Source organism: Manis pentadactyla, chromosome 7 (genome assembly GCF_030020395.1).
Source record: "Manis pentadactyla isolate mManPen7 chromosome 7, mManPen7.hap1, whole genome shotgun sequence".
Taxonomy (NCBI): Eukaryota; Metazoa; Chordata; class Mammalia; order Pholidota; family Manidae; genus Manis; species Manis pentadactyla.
The window spans coordinates 143,075,263-143,092,192 of NC_080025.1; the positions used below are offsets into that span (position 1 = coordinate 143,075,263).

General features: G+C 47.8%; 1 protein-coding gene across 2 annotated transcripts in view; it reads right to left on the reverse strand.

Moving 5' to 3' along the window:
• ZNF777 (zinc finger protein 777) overlaps window positions 1-8,721 on the reverse strand; it is a 30,938-nt gene extending 22,217 nt beyond the window's left edge. Inside the window, exons 1-3 of one of the 2 annotated variants that reach the window (XM_036899559.2) lie at window positions 8,433-8,721; window positions 2,883-3,734; window positions 1,731-1,857 (exon numbers count right to left, since the gene is read on the reverse strand). In XM_036899559.2, the coding sequence (XP_036755454.2) occupies window positions 1,731-1,857; window positions 2,883-3,719 (964 nt within the window). In that variant the 5' untranslated portion in view covers window positions 3,720-3,734; window positions 8,433-8,721. Of the gene's footprint in view, window positions 1-1,730; window positions 1,858-2,882; window positions 3,735-7,684; window positions 7,816-8,432 lie in introns of those variants that run through there. The other variant, XM_036899558.2, reaches the window with a different exon arrangement.
• Between the last annotated feature and the right edge of the window lie 8,209 nt (window positions 8,722-16,930).

Sequence of the window (16,930 nt, forward strand, 5' to 3'; positions counted from 1 at the left end):
CGCCTGCTCGGGTTTTTCATGACAAAGGCACAAGACATTTGAAATTTTATAGAGTAAAAAACTAATCCTGATAAAACCTAGGAGCCAAAACACAGCTCCACAACATAAAGCCAAATAATGACAGATTTCCTTATGTTAAAGTTTAAAGCTTTTGGAAATAAAAGATGAAGAAACTTGGGGGAAACATACACACATACACACACATTTGTCATACATAAGGCAAGGGATTAATATTCTTAATTATATATAAAGAGCCTCTACAATTAGTGGGAAAAAAAAAAGTGGAACTATGAATAGGTAATTCATAGAGGAAATGCAAATGGCCAGTAAACACTGGAAAAGATGGATGAGTTCACTTATCATCAAACAAAAGCATATTAAAATAAGGAGTTGTTGTTTTTCACCCATTGGAAAAGACAACTCTTTGAAATAGAAGATAGTTTGGCCAGGGTATGGAGAAAAGGCGCTGCCATGCGCCTCTGCAAGTACACACAAGCCTCTGGAGGGCGCCACAACAGTGGCCATGATGTAAACACGCACCCTCTTTACTCCACAAGCCTGCATCTGGGACTCTGCCCTACTGAGGTGCTCTCATGTCTGGGTACAGACGCAGAGCCCCTGCCACAGTGCACAGGCAGGACTTGCTGCTGACTCGCACAGCTGCCCTGTCCTTCTCCGCAAACCTACCTGTGCTGATGTGGCAAGTTATCTGTGGCCTACCGTTAGGTAAGATAAGCGTACGGTCCCATTTGTGCAAACAGCAAACTGTTTGTGCACAAGTGTATGTTTGCATATGCACACAGAAAAATGAGAACCAACATAGGCTAAAGGTTCACGGTGGTTACATCTGGGGAGTGGAACTGGTGGGAGGGTGGTGCTTGCTCTTTATTATATGAATCTAAATGGCTGAACTTTCACAATTATATATATCCTTTAAAAAGAAAAGAAAAAACATATTAAAAAGAGAAAGGTGTCCTACCAGGGAGGTATGTGTGCGTATTAATTCTAGCAAGAATCAAGTTTCTATGCAATAGCATATTTAACGTTTGTCTAACTTTCTTATGTGTCCAAAGAGTTTCATATCAAAGAAAAGGACACATGAAACTAAAGTATATTTTCCCAGGTTTTCATCTTTAAATACTCTTACCAATGAAAACAGATTCTGGAGTAAGAGAGATCTCAGTGAATGTGTGACTTTCTGCTGGGGACCTAAGACATGTAACCTCCCTGGTCACAGCCTCCTCTGCACAACTGTAACAAGAACCTGGGGACGTAAGCCCTCAGCCAATGACAATGTTTGTCCCCTGATGGTACAACAGGAGCACCGACACCTGTCCCAGCCCCCTCACAGGAGAGGACTGAGGATTAAATGATGGGACTTTTGCAAAGCACCTCATATTCTGCTTAATAATAGTTTGCTGGACAAACTAACTGTATAGGAGCCGTGGAGGATATTCTATAAAGGTGAGAGATCACTGACGTCTAATTCTGTCTTCTCCCCGCTTGCCCCAGTGGCCTCCCTGCGGAGTGGTATCTGTTCACAAGGCATCCACCTTGTGCTGCGCTGACGTAAGTGGGCCTATAAGGGTGTTTGCTCTAATTTGTCGTGCTCTCTAGGTTCATCTCTTTGCTTTTGATCACTGGTAGTACCGGAGCTCAGAACCCCCACAGGTTCCAAGTGAACTCCAAGCTGGTGTGAAGGCCACCAGCGAGTCACACCTTCTCCTTACCCATGGAAACCAGAGACTCGTAGTTGCCTCTCATCACATTCTTGTACAGCTCCTTCTGCCACTCGGACAGGTTCCCCCACTCCTGCTCCGAGAAATGGACAGCGACATCATCGAACGTGACAGGAACCTGAAACCACACAACAAGCTCAGCTCGGACCAGGTGGAGGCAGTCACAGGCCCTTGGCCGCCAAATCCTGAGGCAGTGAATGGCTCCAGCCTCCTGGTCCTGGCTTGATACCTCTTCTCAGGACCGTGGGAAAGGCCCAAAGGCACAGTGGTTGGGTTTTCACCAAGGACGTGACTAGAATTGGGCGGGGCTGCAGCCACCACCCGAACCCAGAGCCTCAGGGCTCATCCCGCCTGGTCCCCTTCCTGTCAGGACAATAATCCCCACTGTGGTAGAACACGTCTGCAGACAAGCGGCAATGGCGCCACCAGGGAACTTACTGGAAATGCAGACTCTCAGGCCCCCTCTGGACCCACAAAGCCAGATTCTACATTTAGTAAGACCCCCCCAGCATTTCAACTACACAATAAAATTCGAGAAGTTGGCCTGGGGGATACAGTCCAAGGCTTTTTTACTATGTAAGGCTATGAAAAATGGTAGTAGCACAAAAAATTACAAAGTTAACCAGTCAACATTCAAGTTCCTTCAGAATCTTCTGGGAAATATTATTAAAACCTAAAGCTTCTCTAGTTTTTTAGGATACCCCTTGAAATCACATTTTTACTGGCATCAACATGATTTACAAATCAACTAATGAAAACGTTGAACAGAACACAGCCCTGGAACATTTCAGAGTTCTTCCCGTACCCCACGGCAAACCACTCACCCCCACTCACGGGTGACTGACTGCAAAGCCTCCTACGTCTCCACCACTGGGCCTCTGCTTTGCCTTATCCTCACAGACATCATGGCCTTGCACATCCTTCTAAGTGGGCAATTCTTTATCGCTGGGATGTTTCTCTGATCTGCTAACCTATGGTTTTATCAATGGGAGCGACCACCTGCTTTTGGCCTGTCCTGTTCTTCGTGAAGCTGTATTGGCAACTAGATTTTTTTTTTTCCTTAATTGTCACTTTCTCCCTCTTTCATAATAAATTTCTAAACACAAGCCAATTTAACTGGGAAGCCCCAGCTGGGATAGTTACCTTGGGGACCTCCCCATTGCTGCCCGGGGGCAGCCGCAGGATCCAGAAGTTTCTGTTTTTCAGCAGGTTCTCCATGTTCTCCAGGCGCCTCTGCAGCAGCCCGTACTCCTGCAGCAGGGTGCCCAGCACGACCCACTTGCTCTCCAGATGGTTCGCGAACTCCACGGCCGTCTTCTCGCAGTCGGCTATCTTTTTCTCGTTTGTCCCGGTCCTGCCCTCCAGCGTCAGAAGCCGCGTGGCCTGGGCCTCCAGCTTCCTCTCCACCGCCTGGACGGCAGCCCACACGGCCAAGCGGGTGATCTCTGCCGTCGGGAGCGGCGTGTCCTTCTGGGCTGCAGAAGAGATCGGGTAGGGGGTGTCCTTTTGGGAAACTGGGCTCTGGAGCAGGGGGTCCATGTCGGCCTCGGGAACTGTTGGGGAGAGGGTCAGGGGGTCCTTCTCAGGAACTTCCGGGGAGTGGAGGGGGGCTTCCTGGTGGTGGGTGGAGTGGGAGAGAAGTGAGATTTCTTGTTCAGCAGCAGCCGAGGGTGGATACTGGGTCTCTTCTGGGGAAGTCGGGGGGCCCCGGAAATGAGTCTCTTGTTCAGAAGCGGCAGGATACAGGCGTGAAGGTCCCTTCTGGAGAACAGGCGGCATTCGGCCAGAAGTCTCTTGCTTGGGAGCCTGGGATAGGGAGCCTTGTCGGGGAGCGGCGGGAGACAAGGAAGGGATTTCTTTGGGGGGAAGAACGCGGGACTGGAGCAGAGTCTCTCGGGGGAGGCCAGCAGGGGCCTGACGTGGGGTTTCTTCGGGCAAAACTCCGGGGAATGACAGAGGTGACGAGCGCTGGGTCTCCATGTCCAGCTGCTGGACCTGTGTTCCAGGAGGGAAAGGAAAGGACAGGAGTGAAGGCCAGAGTCTCCAGCTGGCAACATAAACGCCAAAGACAAGCACCCACAGGAAAAGGGCTTCCGTTTGGGGGTACTAACATATAGGCCATGGACACGAATCTTTTCTTGAGACCCTAGCAGTGATTTAGACATCAATTATAAAACGATTATTAATTAACAAATTATAATACAATTATTAATAACAAACGATGCTTACACCACCTTCTGCTTTTTATAGAGCCACTTCCTGCTTTTTTCACAACATATGTCTCACAGCAATCATCTCATGAACAGTAAGTAGTGTAGGAACGGAGGAAGGGTGCTGGCCTCAAATGGCAACGCGTGGCTTTCAGTCCGGTCTACACCATTTGCTGCCTGATCGCCCTGGCCAGGTTGTTGTTCAACCTTTCTGTTCTCAGTGTTCTTATCCATAAAATAAAGATAACAATATCTAACACACTTGATACCTCCCTGAGTCGAGCATTCAGCACTAAATAAGACCTTGAAAAATGATAGAGCAGAATTTTGTTAATGCCAGGCATTGTTACTCTCCCAAGGCCCCCTCGAGATGGGTGGTGGTTACTGGGGGGGCCAGAGCTGTTTAACTGACTTACCTAGAAGGTAACCATGACATGTGGCCCCACTGCTTCTAGTTCTGTCATCAGGCAGTCACAGTGACATGTTCTTTCCCTCACTTTGTCCAACAGTAAGGACACACAATTACCTTGTTTCCCAGACACTTTGATAAAAGCTGAACTGGTGACTCACCAATAAAATCTCTCAAAGAATTTATATGGTACGGGTTTGACACTGAGACAAGTCATAGGGACCCAGGCCCTACTGGAGAGGCTGAATGGGCTTCTGCTATGAAGCAGAGAAGAGAGGGCCTGAGCCAGGCGAGGGGATGGTAATTCAGCCACTCCTGCGGGAGCCGCGGTCCCCGGCAGCTGGCCCACGGCGGGAGGCGTACCCTGGCAGCCTGCGTTCCTCCGTGTGGATCAGGAGGCGGCGAACGAGGAGAAAAGGCGGCCTGGAGGCAAAGATGAAGGCAGCCAGTTTTGTGGCTTGTGTCAAGACTGGTGGGGACTTGAACCAAAATGAAGATGATCCTTTTTGGGATTTCAATTATCCACGCTCTCCCTCTTCCCCACCTTGGACATCCATGTTTAGAGAAATTTTGTGTCATCAGGGAGGCAAAGCCAAGGTCTTCTGAGAGGCCTGCTCTGTATTTACCTACCCAGACAATGAACATCTTTATTGGAACTGAATAGAATTTCCTCTCTAACAATGCTTGTCCCTTTCCTCGATGACTCTGCTGACTGGCCAATTTTGATGTGCCATATACAAGCGATCTTTAAAGTAACTGAAATTCCCATTTTCTTTGAAAATTAGCACATCCCTCAAGTCCAGTCTGATATAGTATGTGCTCAACAACTGTCTGCTGAATGAATGCATAGTATAAATTATTGGGTTGCAAAAGAAGTTATTAGGGTAAATGACAAAGGTCCTTCATATCTATCAAAGGCCATCTAAACCTATTTATATCTTCTAACACTTTTTTCTTTTATTTGTTCATCACTGACTTACGGGTGGCTTAATTGAGACAGCATCACACTCTTACGCCAAGGACTGAAGATGTAAGATCTTGTTTAGGCAAAAGGTTTTTGAGGTAGTATGCTCCAACAGCTGTGCCTGGGGTCAACCAGATGTGAGTTAATCAGGCAGCAAACAGCTCACAATTATTTGGCATTTATTAGGTGCCATGAACCATGTTAAGCATTTTAAAGGGTTAATTCATTTAATCCTCACAAAACCCTATGAAACAGAGGCTACTAGAATTATTACCCACCCTTAGCCTGGGAAGATGCTGCAGGCATGGACAGATTAAGTGACTTGTCCAAGGTCACACAGCAGTCTAGCTCTAGGGTCTGGGCTTTCAGCCTGCACTGTAGGTCGTCTCTGAGATTCATCTGTCAGCTGAGGCAGCTGGCCAGTATATGTTCTGAATCCTTTTACCCTTAAAATCCAGAGGCTTGGAGACTAAACAAACACTTGTGGGAAGACCCTGTCCATTAAGCACATTTCCATTTAAAGCTGGAATCAGGGACCCCTTTGAAAACCTAATGAAAGTTATGGATTCTCCCCCTAAAAAATATACATGGGCACATACTTAAAATTCTGCAAACACTGTCAAGGGGTTCACAGACCCCTAAACCTGAGGCTCATCAACAACTGAGCCACCTCTAAACTCTTCATAGGCGATAGGTGAGGGGGACAAGGCTGGACAGCCCTCTGGGATAGGAGCCTCAGACACATGGAAATGACTAACATAATGTAACACAATAGGCACATTAGGGCCCTGTCCTCAGAGGGGAGTTAGGAAGAAGGGAAAATCCCCAGAGGCCCAGTTAGTCTCTATACTCTGTATTACTCAGGGGTTTAACCGAAACAATGAAAAAAGCTCCAGTACAGTAAATAAAGCCGGAAGGGCAAGACACCATTACCAACTAGTCTAAGCAAAGCTCAAAGGAAAATACCACTTCTTTGCTCTCTATTATTAGACAGTCTCTCTCCATTTCTGGGTTTGGACGGCTGTAGACAGAGGAGGGACCACAGGAGCACATCCCCTCCCCTGCCCCAAAATAAAAGCCCCTCGCTATAATTTCATCAGTCCCAGTAATCTGTGGCTTGATTTTACCCTAAGCACAATGAAATGCCAAAGAGAGGGATGGAGCTGTAAATACAATATATACGATTAATAAACTTGCATTCTCAAATTGTTGGGGGCAGGGGGTGAATTCTTCTGAAACATATTTCACAGGATTTAACCAACCCTCCCTACCCATGTATCCTAAGTGGACGGGGTCTCCAGGGTTCATGCCACATTAGTAGAAAAATACATAAACACATATATTTGACTTACCAAGGGAGCCATGATATTTTGTTACAAACCCAGTGTGGTTCACCCAGAATTACATACTATTCAAGCGCCCTGGAGACCTACGCCCAGAGATCGGCATTTAAAAAATCATTTTATTTTTCCAAGAGTTTTTATATTATTATTATTTTTTAGGAATTGGTAGGCTCTTTATAAAGCCATACATCCCAACCCCTTCCTGTACACAACAGGAAACTGAGGCTCAGGGCTACTGACTCCCACGCAGCAATCCTCCCCTGCCCGGCTGCTGCATCTCAAAGAGCAGGTCGGCGGGGATATTTAAGACCGATTTTTAAGAATGGCCCACTGAGGAGGCACATCAACTCCCAAACCTTCGGTAGCTCGCTCCCCAGACCCCATCCGTCTGGCCACCTGAGTGTGGCCGGGGCCCTCCAGACGCAGAGGCTGGAGGCCAAGGCGCCTGAGACCGAGGGTCCCCGGTTTCCCACGGCGGAGACGCAGGCGCTGCCCGGCCTCCCAATGGCGTCACCTCCCCACCGACGGGCCGCGTCCACCGCGCGCCTGGCCAGGCTCCTAACCCCGGGGAAGGCCGCCGTCACAGCCGCCCCTTCCCCGTCCAGGCCCGCAGCCCGGGAGGCGGGCGTTTCTGGGGACGCGGCCACCGCGCCACGGATGGCTCGCTACGTGACCTTGGGGCCGGCTGGGCAGGTCGCCGCCAGGTGTCTGTGCCTCAGTGTCTCCGCTCTGCGAAATGGGAAGAGCCGCGTCGGCGCCGCGCTCCGGCCGCGGGAGGCTCGGCGGGGGCGAGCTCTGCGGAAAACGTGCGGCAGCAACCCCGACGGACGCAGCGCCGGCGCCGCGGGGAGCGAGGCGCGCCGCCTCGGACGCCCAACTCCGGGCCCGCGTGCGTGCCAGGCCCTGGCGTCCCGCGGCCTCGCCCGGACGGCGGCCGGCTCCCAGTCCCGCAACCCCCTTCCGCCCAGGGGCGCACGGCCCCCGCCCCCCACCAGCGTCGCAGCGTTTCTGTCCCTTACCGAAACCCCAGGCCGGGCCGCGGGGCCCGGCACGCGCAGTCCGTCCCCCGGGCCCCGAGTCCGCGCGTCCGTGCGCGCGCGGGCCGCCCTCACCGGAGCCGGGGCCGCCTCGGCCATGGCCCCGCGCTGTCCCGCCCGGCCCGGAGCCGCCGCCGCCGCGGGCCCCACGCAGGCCGGCCCCCAGGCCCTCCGCAGGCGGCGTCCGCCCGGCCCTGCTTCCCCGCCCTGCTCGCGCGGCCGTCGGGCCCGGCCTGCTCGGGGCGCGCGGGGCGGGCGGGGACGGAGCGGCCGAGCCGGCGGCGGCGTCGGAGCGGGGCGCGCGGCGGTGCGGGCGCCCGGCAGGCTGCGCCCCGGCCGCGAGCTGGGCCCCGGCCCTCAGCACCGGCCCCCGGCCCGCGCGCGGCCCCTGTGCGGCCGCGGCTGCGACCCCGGCTCCGGCCCCGGCCCCGGCTGCGAGCTGCGCTGCCGTCCCGGCGCCTCTTCAGCAGGGGAGCTGCACAGCAGCTGCCATGTTGATACAAACTGCATCCTGGGAGGCATGTCCCTCTCAGGCCGTTTAAAGAGAAACACTCCGAGGCTCGTCGGAGGCTGCCGGAACCCAGACAGCTCCATCTACAGCCGGTAGGAGCGAACAGTGTCGAGCGAGCAGCCAGGCGGCGGCGGACACGCCCTGAGCCCCGGGCCAGCCCGTCGTGGAGCCGGGCCGAACCGCACGGGCCTCCCGCCCCCAGGCCCCCCGGCCTCTCACCTGGGGTCCTCGCCTCCCCGGGCACCCTGGGGCGAGAGCGGGAGGCGGGCGAGCCGCGGAGAAAGAAAGCGCGCAGCCGAGGCGACGTGCTGGGGTCTGGAGGCGGCTTGATTGGTCCGACAGCCTTCCTCCCGCCGGATCCCCCTGCTCCTCTCAAACCCAGAACCCGGGTCGTTGCCTTTCAAAACCTGCGCTCACAAAGGGATCTAAGAAACCCGTCACACCAAAGGGAGCCCGGAGTTCATGTGACCGGCTCTGTGCAGTCCGGGTTCCAGGGAAGCGGGCTCTGGTTCCAAGGGTGGCACGGGGGCTGGGTGCTTTTGTGAAATGCCCGAGTGTTGTTTTTGACATGAAAGGCCGGGATTCCGAGAATCATAGAGTGCCAGGGCCGCAAGGGGCCAGGCCCGTCATTTGGGAGGAAACTGAGGCCGAGTGGCAAGTGACTTGTTTACCCTACGTTGCAGTTTCCGTCTCCCGTATGGAGGCTCTTTCTAACCACGAGAGATCCCCAAAGAATGGAGGAGCGTAGAGTTGGCGACTTCCTTTCCTGGACAGGTCCACTTGTACACACATATTTATGGAATACCTACAAGGTGGAAAGAACTGGAAATGAAATAAAAGGAAAGAGTACAAGCAGGCTTCCTCCTTACAGGTGATGAAAACCCAACTGGAACTAACTTAGAGGGGAAAAAGTAGAATATATTTATTCACCCAAAGGGGCCCCAGGGAGGTCAGGGATGAGGCTGCCTCGGCAGGCAACAGGAGCAGGACCCCAGCCTCTCTCTAAAATGCAAAGTTATGGACAGAGATAAGGCCAGCGCCATGAAGGGCGTCCTTTCTTCCCACAGTTTAGAGTTCCCCAGTCTGGGTGCATTTCCAACCTGGTATCAGTAAACAGTGCATGTCACTGATTTGGGGATTCAAAATTTTATGTGAATGATATAATTCAGTCCATATCTGGTTGCAGCTTGCTTTTTTTCCCCCATGAATCATTTTTGAGACACAGTCATATTCAAACAAGTATATCTGGTTCATTCATTTTAACTGAAATGCAGTATTTCATTGAATAAATAAACTCCAATTTACTTTCCATTCCCCTGAAGAGGAAGGAAGACAAACCTGCTCTCAGGAACATCTACATACCCGTCTCACTGTGCGCCCTGTGGAAGCTTCTCTCCCAGAGACGCCGAGACCCCCAGTGCTGGGGGACAGGAGCATCTTCATCTTCGCTAGACTTGCCAGACTGCTCACCAGAGAGGGGCACCTGGTGACACGCCCACCAGCTGTGCAGGGGGGCCTGTTTTCACTTTCGATAATGGACTTGGAACCTCTGCCAGCCCCATGGATGTGAAATGGTGGTTCGTTGTTTTACTTTGTATTGTATTTGTAATTCCCCAATTATTAAGGAAATGGAACATCTCTTCATATTTACTAGACATTTGGTTTCTTCCTCTGAGTTTCCTCTTCATATCTTCTGCCAGTGTTTCTGTTGTGAAGTCTTTTTCTTACTGGTTTAAAAGTGTTTTTAAAAAACATATTCTGGATCTTAATCCCATCCCCAAACACTTCATGTGCTGACTGATATGACTGCGTTTAAGTCCACCACCTTACTAGTTGTTTTCTGTGTGTTCCAGATGTTCAGTGATACTCTTTTCTCCCCACCTCCTTTTTTTGACCTGCTTTTGGATAGAGTATTTTAAAAATAATTTTGTTTTTCACCATTCATTTATTATTATGCCTCATTTTTAGTGGTTGCCCTAAATTGTAAAATAGAGATCTTAAATTTTTAACACGCTATTTCATATAATTATACCACTTCACCTATGGCCCCCTAACCTTATGACAAGTCGTCCACCACCCTTTGTGCTATTGTTGGCATACATTTTATGTTTCTACATGTTATGGTACAATCAAGAAGTGTGAGTCCTCCAATTAACCTCTTCTTTTTCAAGATTGTTTTAGGCTATTCAGGATGTCTTAAACTTCCATATGAATTTTAGCATCAGTTTGTCCATTTCTGCAAATAAGCTAGCTAGAATTTTGATGGAGCCCTGAAGTCAGCTAAACAGCTAAAAGCCCGCTAAGAAGCACCTAGATTAATCGATGATCATTCTTTACAGATGGATGTGTGGTGAGCATTCAATATTAATAATTTTGGATTTTCTTGTTACCAAAATAAAATGAAAGACTTCAACCACCTGAATAGTTAATTAACTGATTTGAATTTATCTTTCTTCATCTTCTAGAATATATAAAAAGTGGAATAATAAAATATACTTTATATCTGGCATGTTCAATACAAATTTACTTCTATAATTATATATATTCTTGGTATATTTTTCCCCCTAAGTTTACCACCTGTGTATTTGACACATAAATATTTTGTAATCAGGTGAAAATTTTTCTTATGAACTTTTTACAGTAGGAGTTGTTGCAAGATACAAACATGTAAAGCTGTATTAAAATGAAGTGAATGAAACACTGCCTTGTTTTTTCTTAAATGGTCATTTTCTTTTAAAAACATTTTGTATATCATTTATTATTTATTTCCAATTTTTTGCATTGTGGTTATAAAAAAGGTCTAAATAAAATTGGTTATTTAAAATTTGTTGTAATTTGCTTTACAACCAGTTTTTGCAAATATTTCCCTGTGCAGTTGAAAAAAACATTAAGATCTCTGAATAAAATTTGTTAAATATGCTTTCCAAGTTTTCTATATTCTTAGTATTTTTTGTTTGTTTTATCAATTACAGAGAAAGGTATATAGAAATCTCCCATTGTGATATTTTTAAAATTTTCCTTATAATTCTGTCACTTTTTGCTTGATATATTTGGAGACCATGCTATCAGGTACATTGTACCTTATTTTTTTCAGAATATACTGACACTTTTTATCCTAATAATGCCTTTTTCCTTAAAGCCTGTTTTGTCTAATATTATTACTAATCCATTTTCTTTGGGTTATTGTTTGCTGGTATATCTTCTTTTCCTAAGTCTTTAGTTTGAACTCTAGTGTTTCCTTAAGTTGTAGGTCTATCTCTTGTAAACAGCATGTGACAAGATGTCAGATGTCATCTTGCCCTTGTCTGGGAATTGAAGCTAAGGCTCAGAGTTGAGAACAAAAGGCATAAGCTACCCCACATTTTAATTTCCTGTGGCCAGAAGGAGTTGGGACATCACTCACCTACCAAGCTTGCTAAGAGGCTCAGAACTGACACATAAAAGGAGGCCAAGAGAGAAGGGGCTTCCAGCCATTCCTCCCCTTTCTACCGCGTGAGAGAGTCCTCAGTCTCCTTTCTCCCTTCAGGGAGCCCAGGAGCGCGACCCACTGACCTTTTCCAGTCTCCCTCTTCGATTACAGAGAAGACGAGACAGGCACTTGATTTGTATCCCCTGAAGTTTGTGGGCACAGGCTGAACGTGGAGACAGGTGGTTTTTCAGACAGAGATTACTGAAGCCTTGAGAGCATCACAGGGAAATGGCAGGGCTGTTCCTACCCCATTCCTGCCCCCCACCAAACTCAGGGGTCCGAAATGAGACCTGAGCAGCTTCCTTACCTTCCTGTAAAGAGCACAGTGGTTAGAAGGGCCGAGTGGGAACTCTGAGGCTGCCCACGTGCCCATACAGCCACAGGCCACGAGGTGGGTGCCTACCCCTGGGCAGAGTTGGGGCAGACATTTCTGGCTGCCCCTCTGGGAGTGATTCTCCAGGTCAGAGGTGGGCAGAGTGACGCTGAGCACTACCCTGAGATGACCTCACATACACCTACCTGGAAACGCCCCATGCCGGCAGAGGCCCGAAGTCCCCGGGAGAGCCAGGCTGAATGAAGGCTCTACAGCAACACACATGGCCATGTCTCCCTTCACCTCCTGTTTGAACTCTCCACGCCTTGGACAAAAGGGAGGCTTTGTGAAGGCTGATGCCAGCTCTGGGTGAAGGCAGCTTGGGAAGACCAGAGAGGCAAAGGAGAGAGGGTTTGAGGAGCAGACCATGCGCTCTCTCCACCCCAGCCAGCCAGATCTGGCCCAAACCAGGGTGGAGGGTACACCAGCGCTCATTGAGTACGACACCGAAGGTCAAGTATGGTTCAGAGTGAGGCTGGAATGAGACTTCTCTGATAACAAGAAATTGTAATAACATTTTAGAATTTCAATAAGATGTCATTATGGTACCAAACATCCAGTAAGAGAAAAAGGGTTGACATAACACAATTACAGGGCCGTCACTAGAGAAAGGAAACTGTTTTATGTTTATGCCCTAATGAGTTAACTTTCTCATGAAAACCTCAAAGCATAGAGCTGGATTGTTGTTTTATAATCTGGCAATTTGTCTTTTGACTGGAGAGCTTTTTTTCTATTTTTAGTGACATAGATATATTTAGATTTTTTTCCATCATCTTATTTTGTGATCTTTGTTTACCCTAATTTTGCTTCTTTCCCCCTTTGCCTACTTTCTATTAATCAAGCTTTCTTTACCTTTTCTCCCTCTGCTAGAAGCATTTTACTTCTATTCTTTTAGAGGCAATGATGAACATTTTAAATGCATATGTTTGACTTGCAAAGTCTAAATGTAATTGATATCTCTGCCCTTCTCTTGAAATCACCAGGAAATCATGCTCTATTCTTCTTACATGTCATCTAGCATTTTGGTTCCACTTTGTTTTGTATCCCCCAACTTTGTCTTTAACATTGCTTTATAAAGTCAGTGGGTGTAAAGATTTAACCATGTTTACTAAATATTTTTTGTTCACCATTCTCCTTACATCCTTCTCTTTCTTACTGGGTTCAAATTTTTTCTTCCCAAAGGGGAGTCCTCTGTTGTTTTTAGTGAGTATCTATGAATGGTACACTCACAGGCTTTATTTTCTGAAAACATCTTTATTTGGTTTTGCTCATGTATAATAATTGATCAGTGTATATAAAACCTAAATTGACAGTTATTTTTCCTTACCACTTTGCAGGGCTAGTCTATTATCTTCTGAGCTCTGTTTTTATTTAGAAGAGTCTATCATCAATCTACTAGCTTTTCTCTTGAGGTCAACCCGTCTTTTTCTCTGATTGCTTTTAGGATCTACTCTTTATTTTTGGTGTTCTAGTTTCAGCACAGTATTTCTATGTGTGGATATTCCTTTGTGCCTCTTGAATTTGAGGATTTATGTCTTCCATCAATTCTTGATGCTTGTCCTCCATTCTTTTCAAAAATGTATGTCTCCTAATCTCCTAATTACCTCTTTCTAGATGAGAAAATCAGAGAAGATGGATGTATGGTAGGTAGTCCTAGACTATGCTCTTACTGTATGCTTCCAGCCATCATTTTACCTCTCCTTCACTCCGGGTACTTTCTTCATGTGTCTTTCATTTAACTAATTCTTGTCAGCTGTGCCCACTGTTTAACCAGTCTATTGAGTTTTTTAATTTCAGTGCCTTTTTCTAGTTCTGTTGTTTTCCTTTTCAAATGTTACTTTCTTTTTAATATTATCTTGATTTTTCTCAAGGTTTGATTCCTTTTCTCCATGCTTTTTTCTTCCACTTTCTGCTCTTAGTTGTGTATCTTATAAAAGTATTCACAAAATATGTAGTACTTTATATTTTGGACGATCTTTACAGAATTCAAGTTCTTGGATTCTGATCCTGCTGTTCGCCGTATTCTCACTAATTGGTGGATTGTGTCTGTGAGTTTTTCAGCTTGTGATTGTGAGCTTATACTGAGCCAGGCTTCTGGTATGGATTGTGGGATAGTTCCTCCTGTTTCTGAGATTCCTTCAGTTGGAAACCTCAGGTGTTATCATCGGCCTAGGTCCAGTTTTTATATCAATCCATCAGCCCTATGGGTAATGTAAATTTGAATCCCAAACTCCATAAAGTATTAGCTGTGGTTTTGGATTCCAAGGAAGATAGAGCCCCATCCACCACCATCACCCAGAGCCCAGCCTGAGACAGATAAGCTTTTTGTTACTTGTGGCAGCCACAGAGCTATGCCACTGAGATCTCTGTTCAAGAACTTACCATTCAGCTACAAACAGTACGGTTGGCTGACAGCTCCAGTTATTAACATCTTCAGGAAACACCTCAGCTTTCAAGCTAAAGCCATGCTTTTCTTGGGCAGCTCCACCAGTGAGCAGGTGGGGTCCTAGGGCCAGGTTATTTCTGTCCAACACAGAACTCCTTTAACAGGCAGTATTTGCTCTAGAACCTTTGTTCAGTTGGCCGAAACTTTGCAAAACCGTATCACGCTCTGCTCCTGTTATCCAGTCCTGTTTCCTCTCCTCTTTTCTTTCATGAATGGTATCTTGTGCCCTGGTCTGAGACTTTTCCTTCAAAACCATGCTTCTCCCTTTTACGTTTCATAGGTATTACTCCCTAATAAACCTCTTGCACTTCAAACTATGGCTCAGTACCTGCATCCTGGGGACCCAGCTAACACACACATCATCTTTTGGGGTGGGAATGCATTTTTTTTCTGAACCTTGTGTTTTCTGAAGACAAGGCCGTTAAGGGACTTTATTTGAAGGCAGCAGTTCCAACTTCTTATCTTCATGGGCTCAAGTCTTCCGTGCCCTGCTCCTCACCTCTACTCTGGCTCGGTGCAGCGGCTGCCCACGTGCTCTAACCTAGGTGTTCCATTTTGTCTTCATTTCTCACACACTAGGATTTCCCTTTCTTTCTTTCTCTCCTAGCTCTACACTTAAAATTACGTTTATTATAGCCGATGGAATTTCCAGATGTTTGTATCAGGAGTATGGTCAGGTATACAATCCACAGTATTTGCATTTATTACTTTTTGATCAAAAATGTTTAGGAAAGAAATTGTTTAAGTATAAAATCTGATGTCTAAATTGTGTTCTCAATGTTTTTAGATAATCATGCATAAATTGTACAATACTCAGGGTTAAAAGGAACTTGACAATGACACCAAACCAGAAACTTGTTTTACAGCTGTCAGGGAATAGGGCCTTCCTTTCCTTATGATTTGTAAGTCTACTGCCTCATTTTTATACGCACACCTTTACACCCTTTTTTCTAGGAACACATTATATAAAAGTAGGGGAGAGTCAGATAAGATGATAGGAGTCTGAGCAAGGTTCTGTGGAGAAACAAGGGAGACATCACTTTTACCTGCTGATCAGGGACAGCGGGGTGATGCTGAGGCATGACCATGACCTGAGGGGTGAGGAAGGGTGCACCAGGTGGACTGGGCAAGGGGAATGAGGGCATTGTGTGCAGGGGAACAGCACGGTGCTCAGGGAAGGCAGGTGGTAGTGTTCACCTCGAGGATGAGGGGTGGGGTGCAAGTTACAGGAGATGCAGGTGAGGAAGGAGCCACCTCACGAGGGGCCGGACATGCTGTGCCCACATTTGGGATACCAGCCGCAGGGGATGGAGTCACTGAAGGGCTTTAAGGCAGGGAGTGCAAGTGTTTAGGTCTCCCAGTGAGGTCACCCTGGATCAGTGTGAGGGATGGTGTGGGGCAGGAAGGACAGGAGTCACGAACTTGAGGCCCAGAAGGACATCTGGCAAGCCTTCAGTGCTGTGGAAGAAAGCCTGGTAAATGAGGACAGGAGAGCGGGCAGGTGACGGGACCTCAAAGGAGGAGGGATGTCTTTCCAAGGACAGAGACCGGAAGGAGTAACAGTTGCCGGGGGTTGGCACACCTGCAGATATTGTGATGCTGTTGAAACGATGAAGGCGCATTTGACCGCTGGTCTTGTCTGTCTGTGAACACAAATGAAGCTGCACCACTGCTTAACAATGGAGAGTCTGAAGGGATGGGGGCCATCTTTGGAAGCATCAGGAATAAGAGAACAAAGTTGTCAAAAGATAAAGAAATATGTCAAGAGGAGGCAGGCAGCAGACGGACAGGTCTAGATGGGAACCAAGGGCAGCCGAGATGAAGGACTGGCTGGGAGTGGTGAAACTCTAAGGTTCTCACACAGGCACAAGCTATTTTGGGGCCTGAACACCTGAGCATCCCAGAAAGGATTTGGCCTGGCCTCAGAGAGGTGCTGAGGCCTGCCCTGAGATGTGGGAAGTGTGGTGGGCTGAGTAACAGCCTCCCCAAAGATGTCCACATCCTGACCCCCAGGACTTGCCAATATTACCTTACGTGGCAAAGGGGTCTCTGTAGATATGACTACATTGGGGTCTTCCGAGGGAGGTGGTTCTGGATGGCCCCATATAACTGCAAGATAGTAGCAGAGGTTGGAGTGATTTCCTTTGAAGGTGAAGGAAGGAGCCCAGAGCCAGGGAGTGCAGGTGGTCTCTACAAGCTGGAAAAGGCAAGAAGTGGATTCTCCTCTGGACCTTCTAGAAGGAATGCAACCCTGCTGACACCTTGATTTTAGCTCCATCAGACTCATTTCAGACTTCAGACCTCCAAAACTGTAAGATAAATCTGTGTTGGTCTAAGCCAGTTTGTGGAAATTTGTTAAAGCAGCAATAGGGCACTAATACCAGAAGGCACCGTGTGCTTTGGCCTGAGCAGGATGCTTTGGAGCAGTG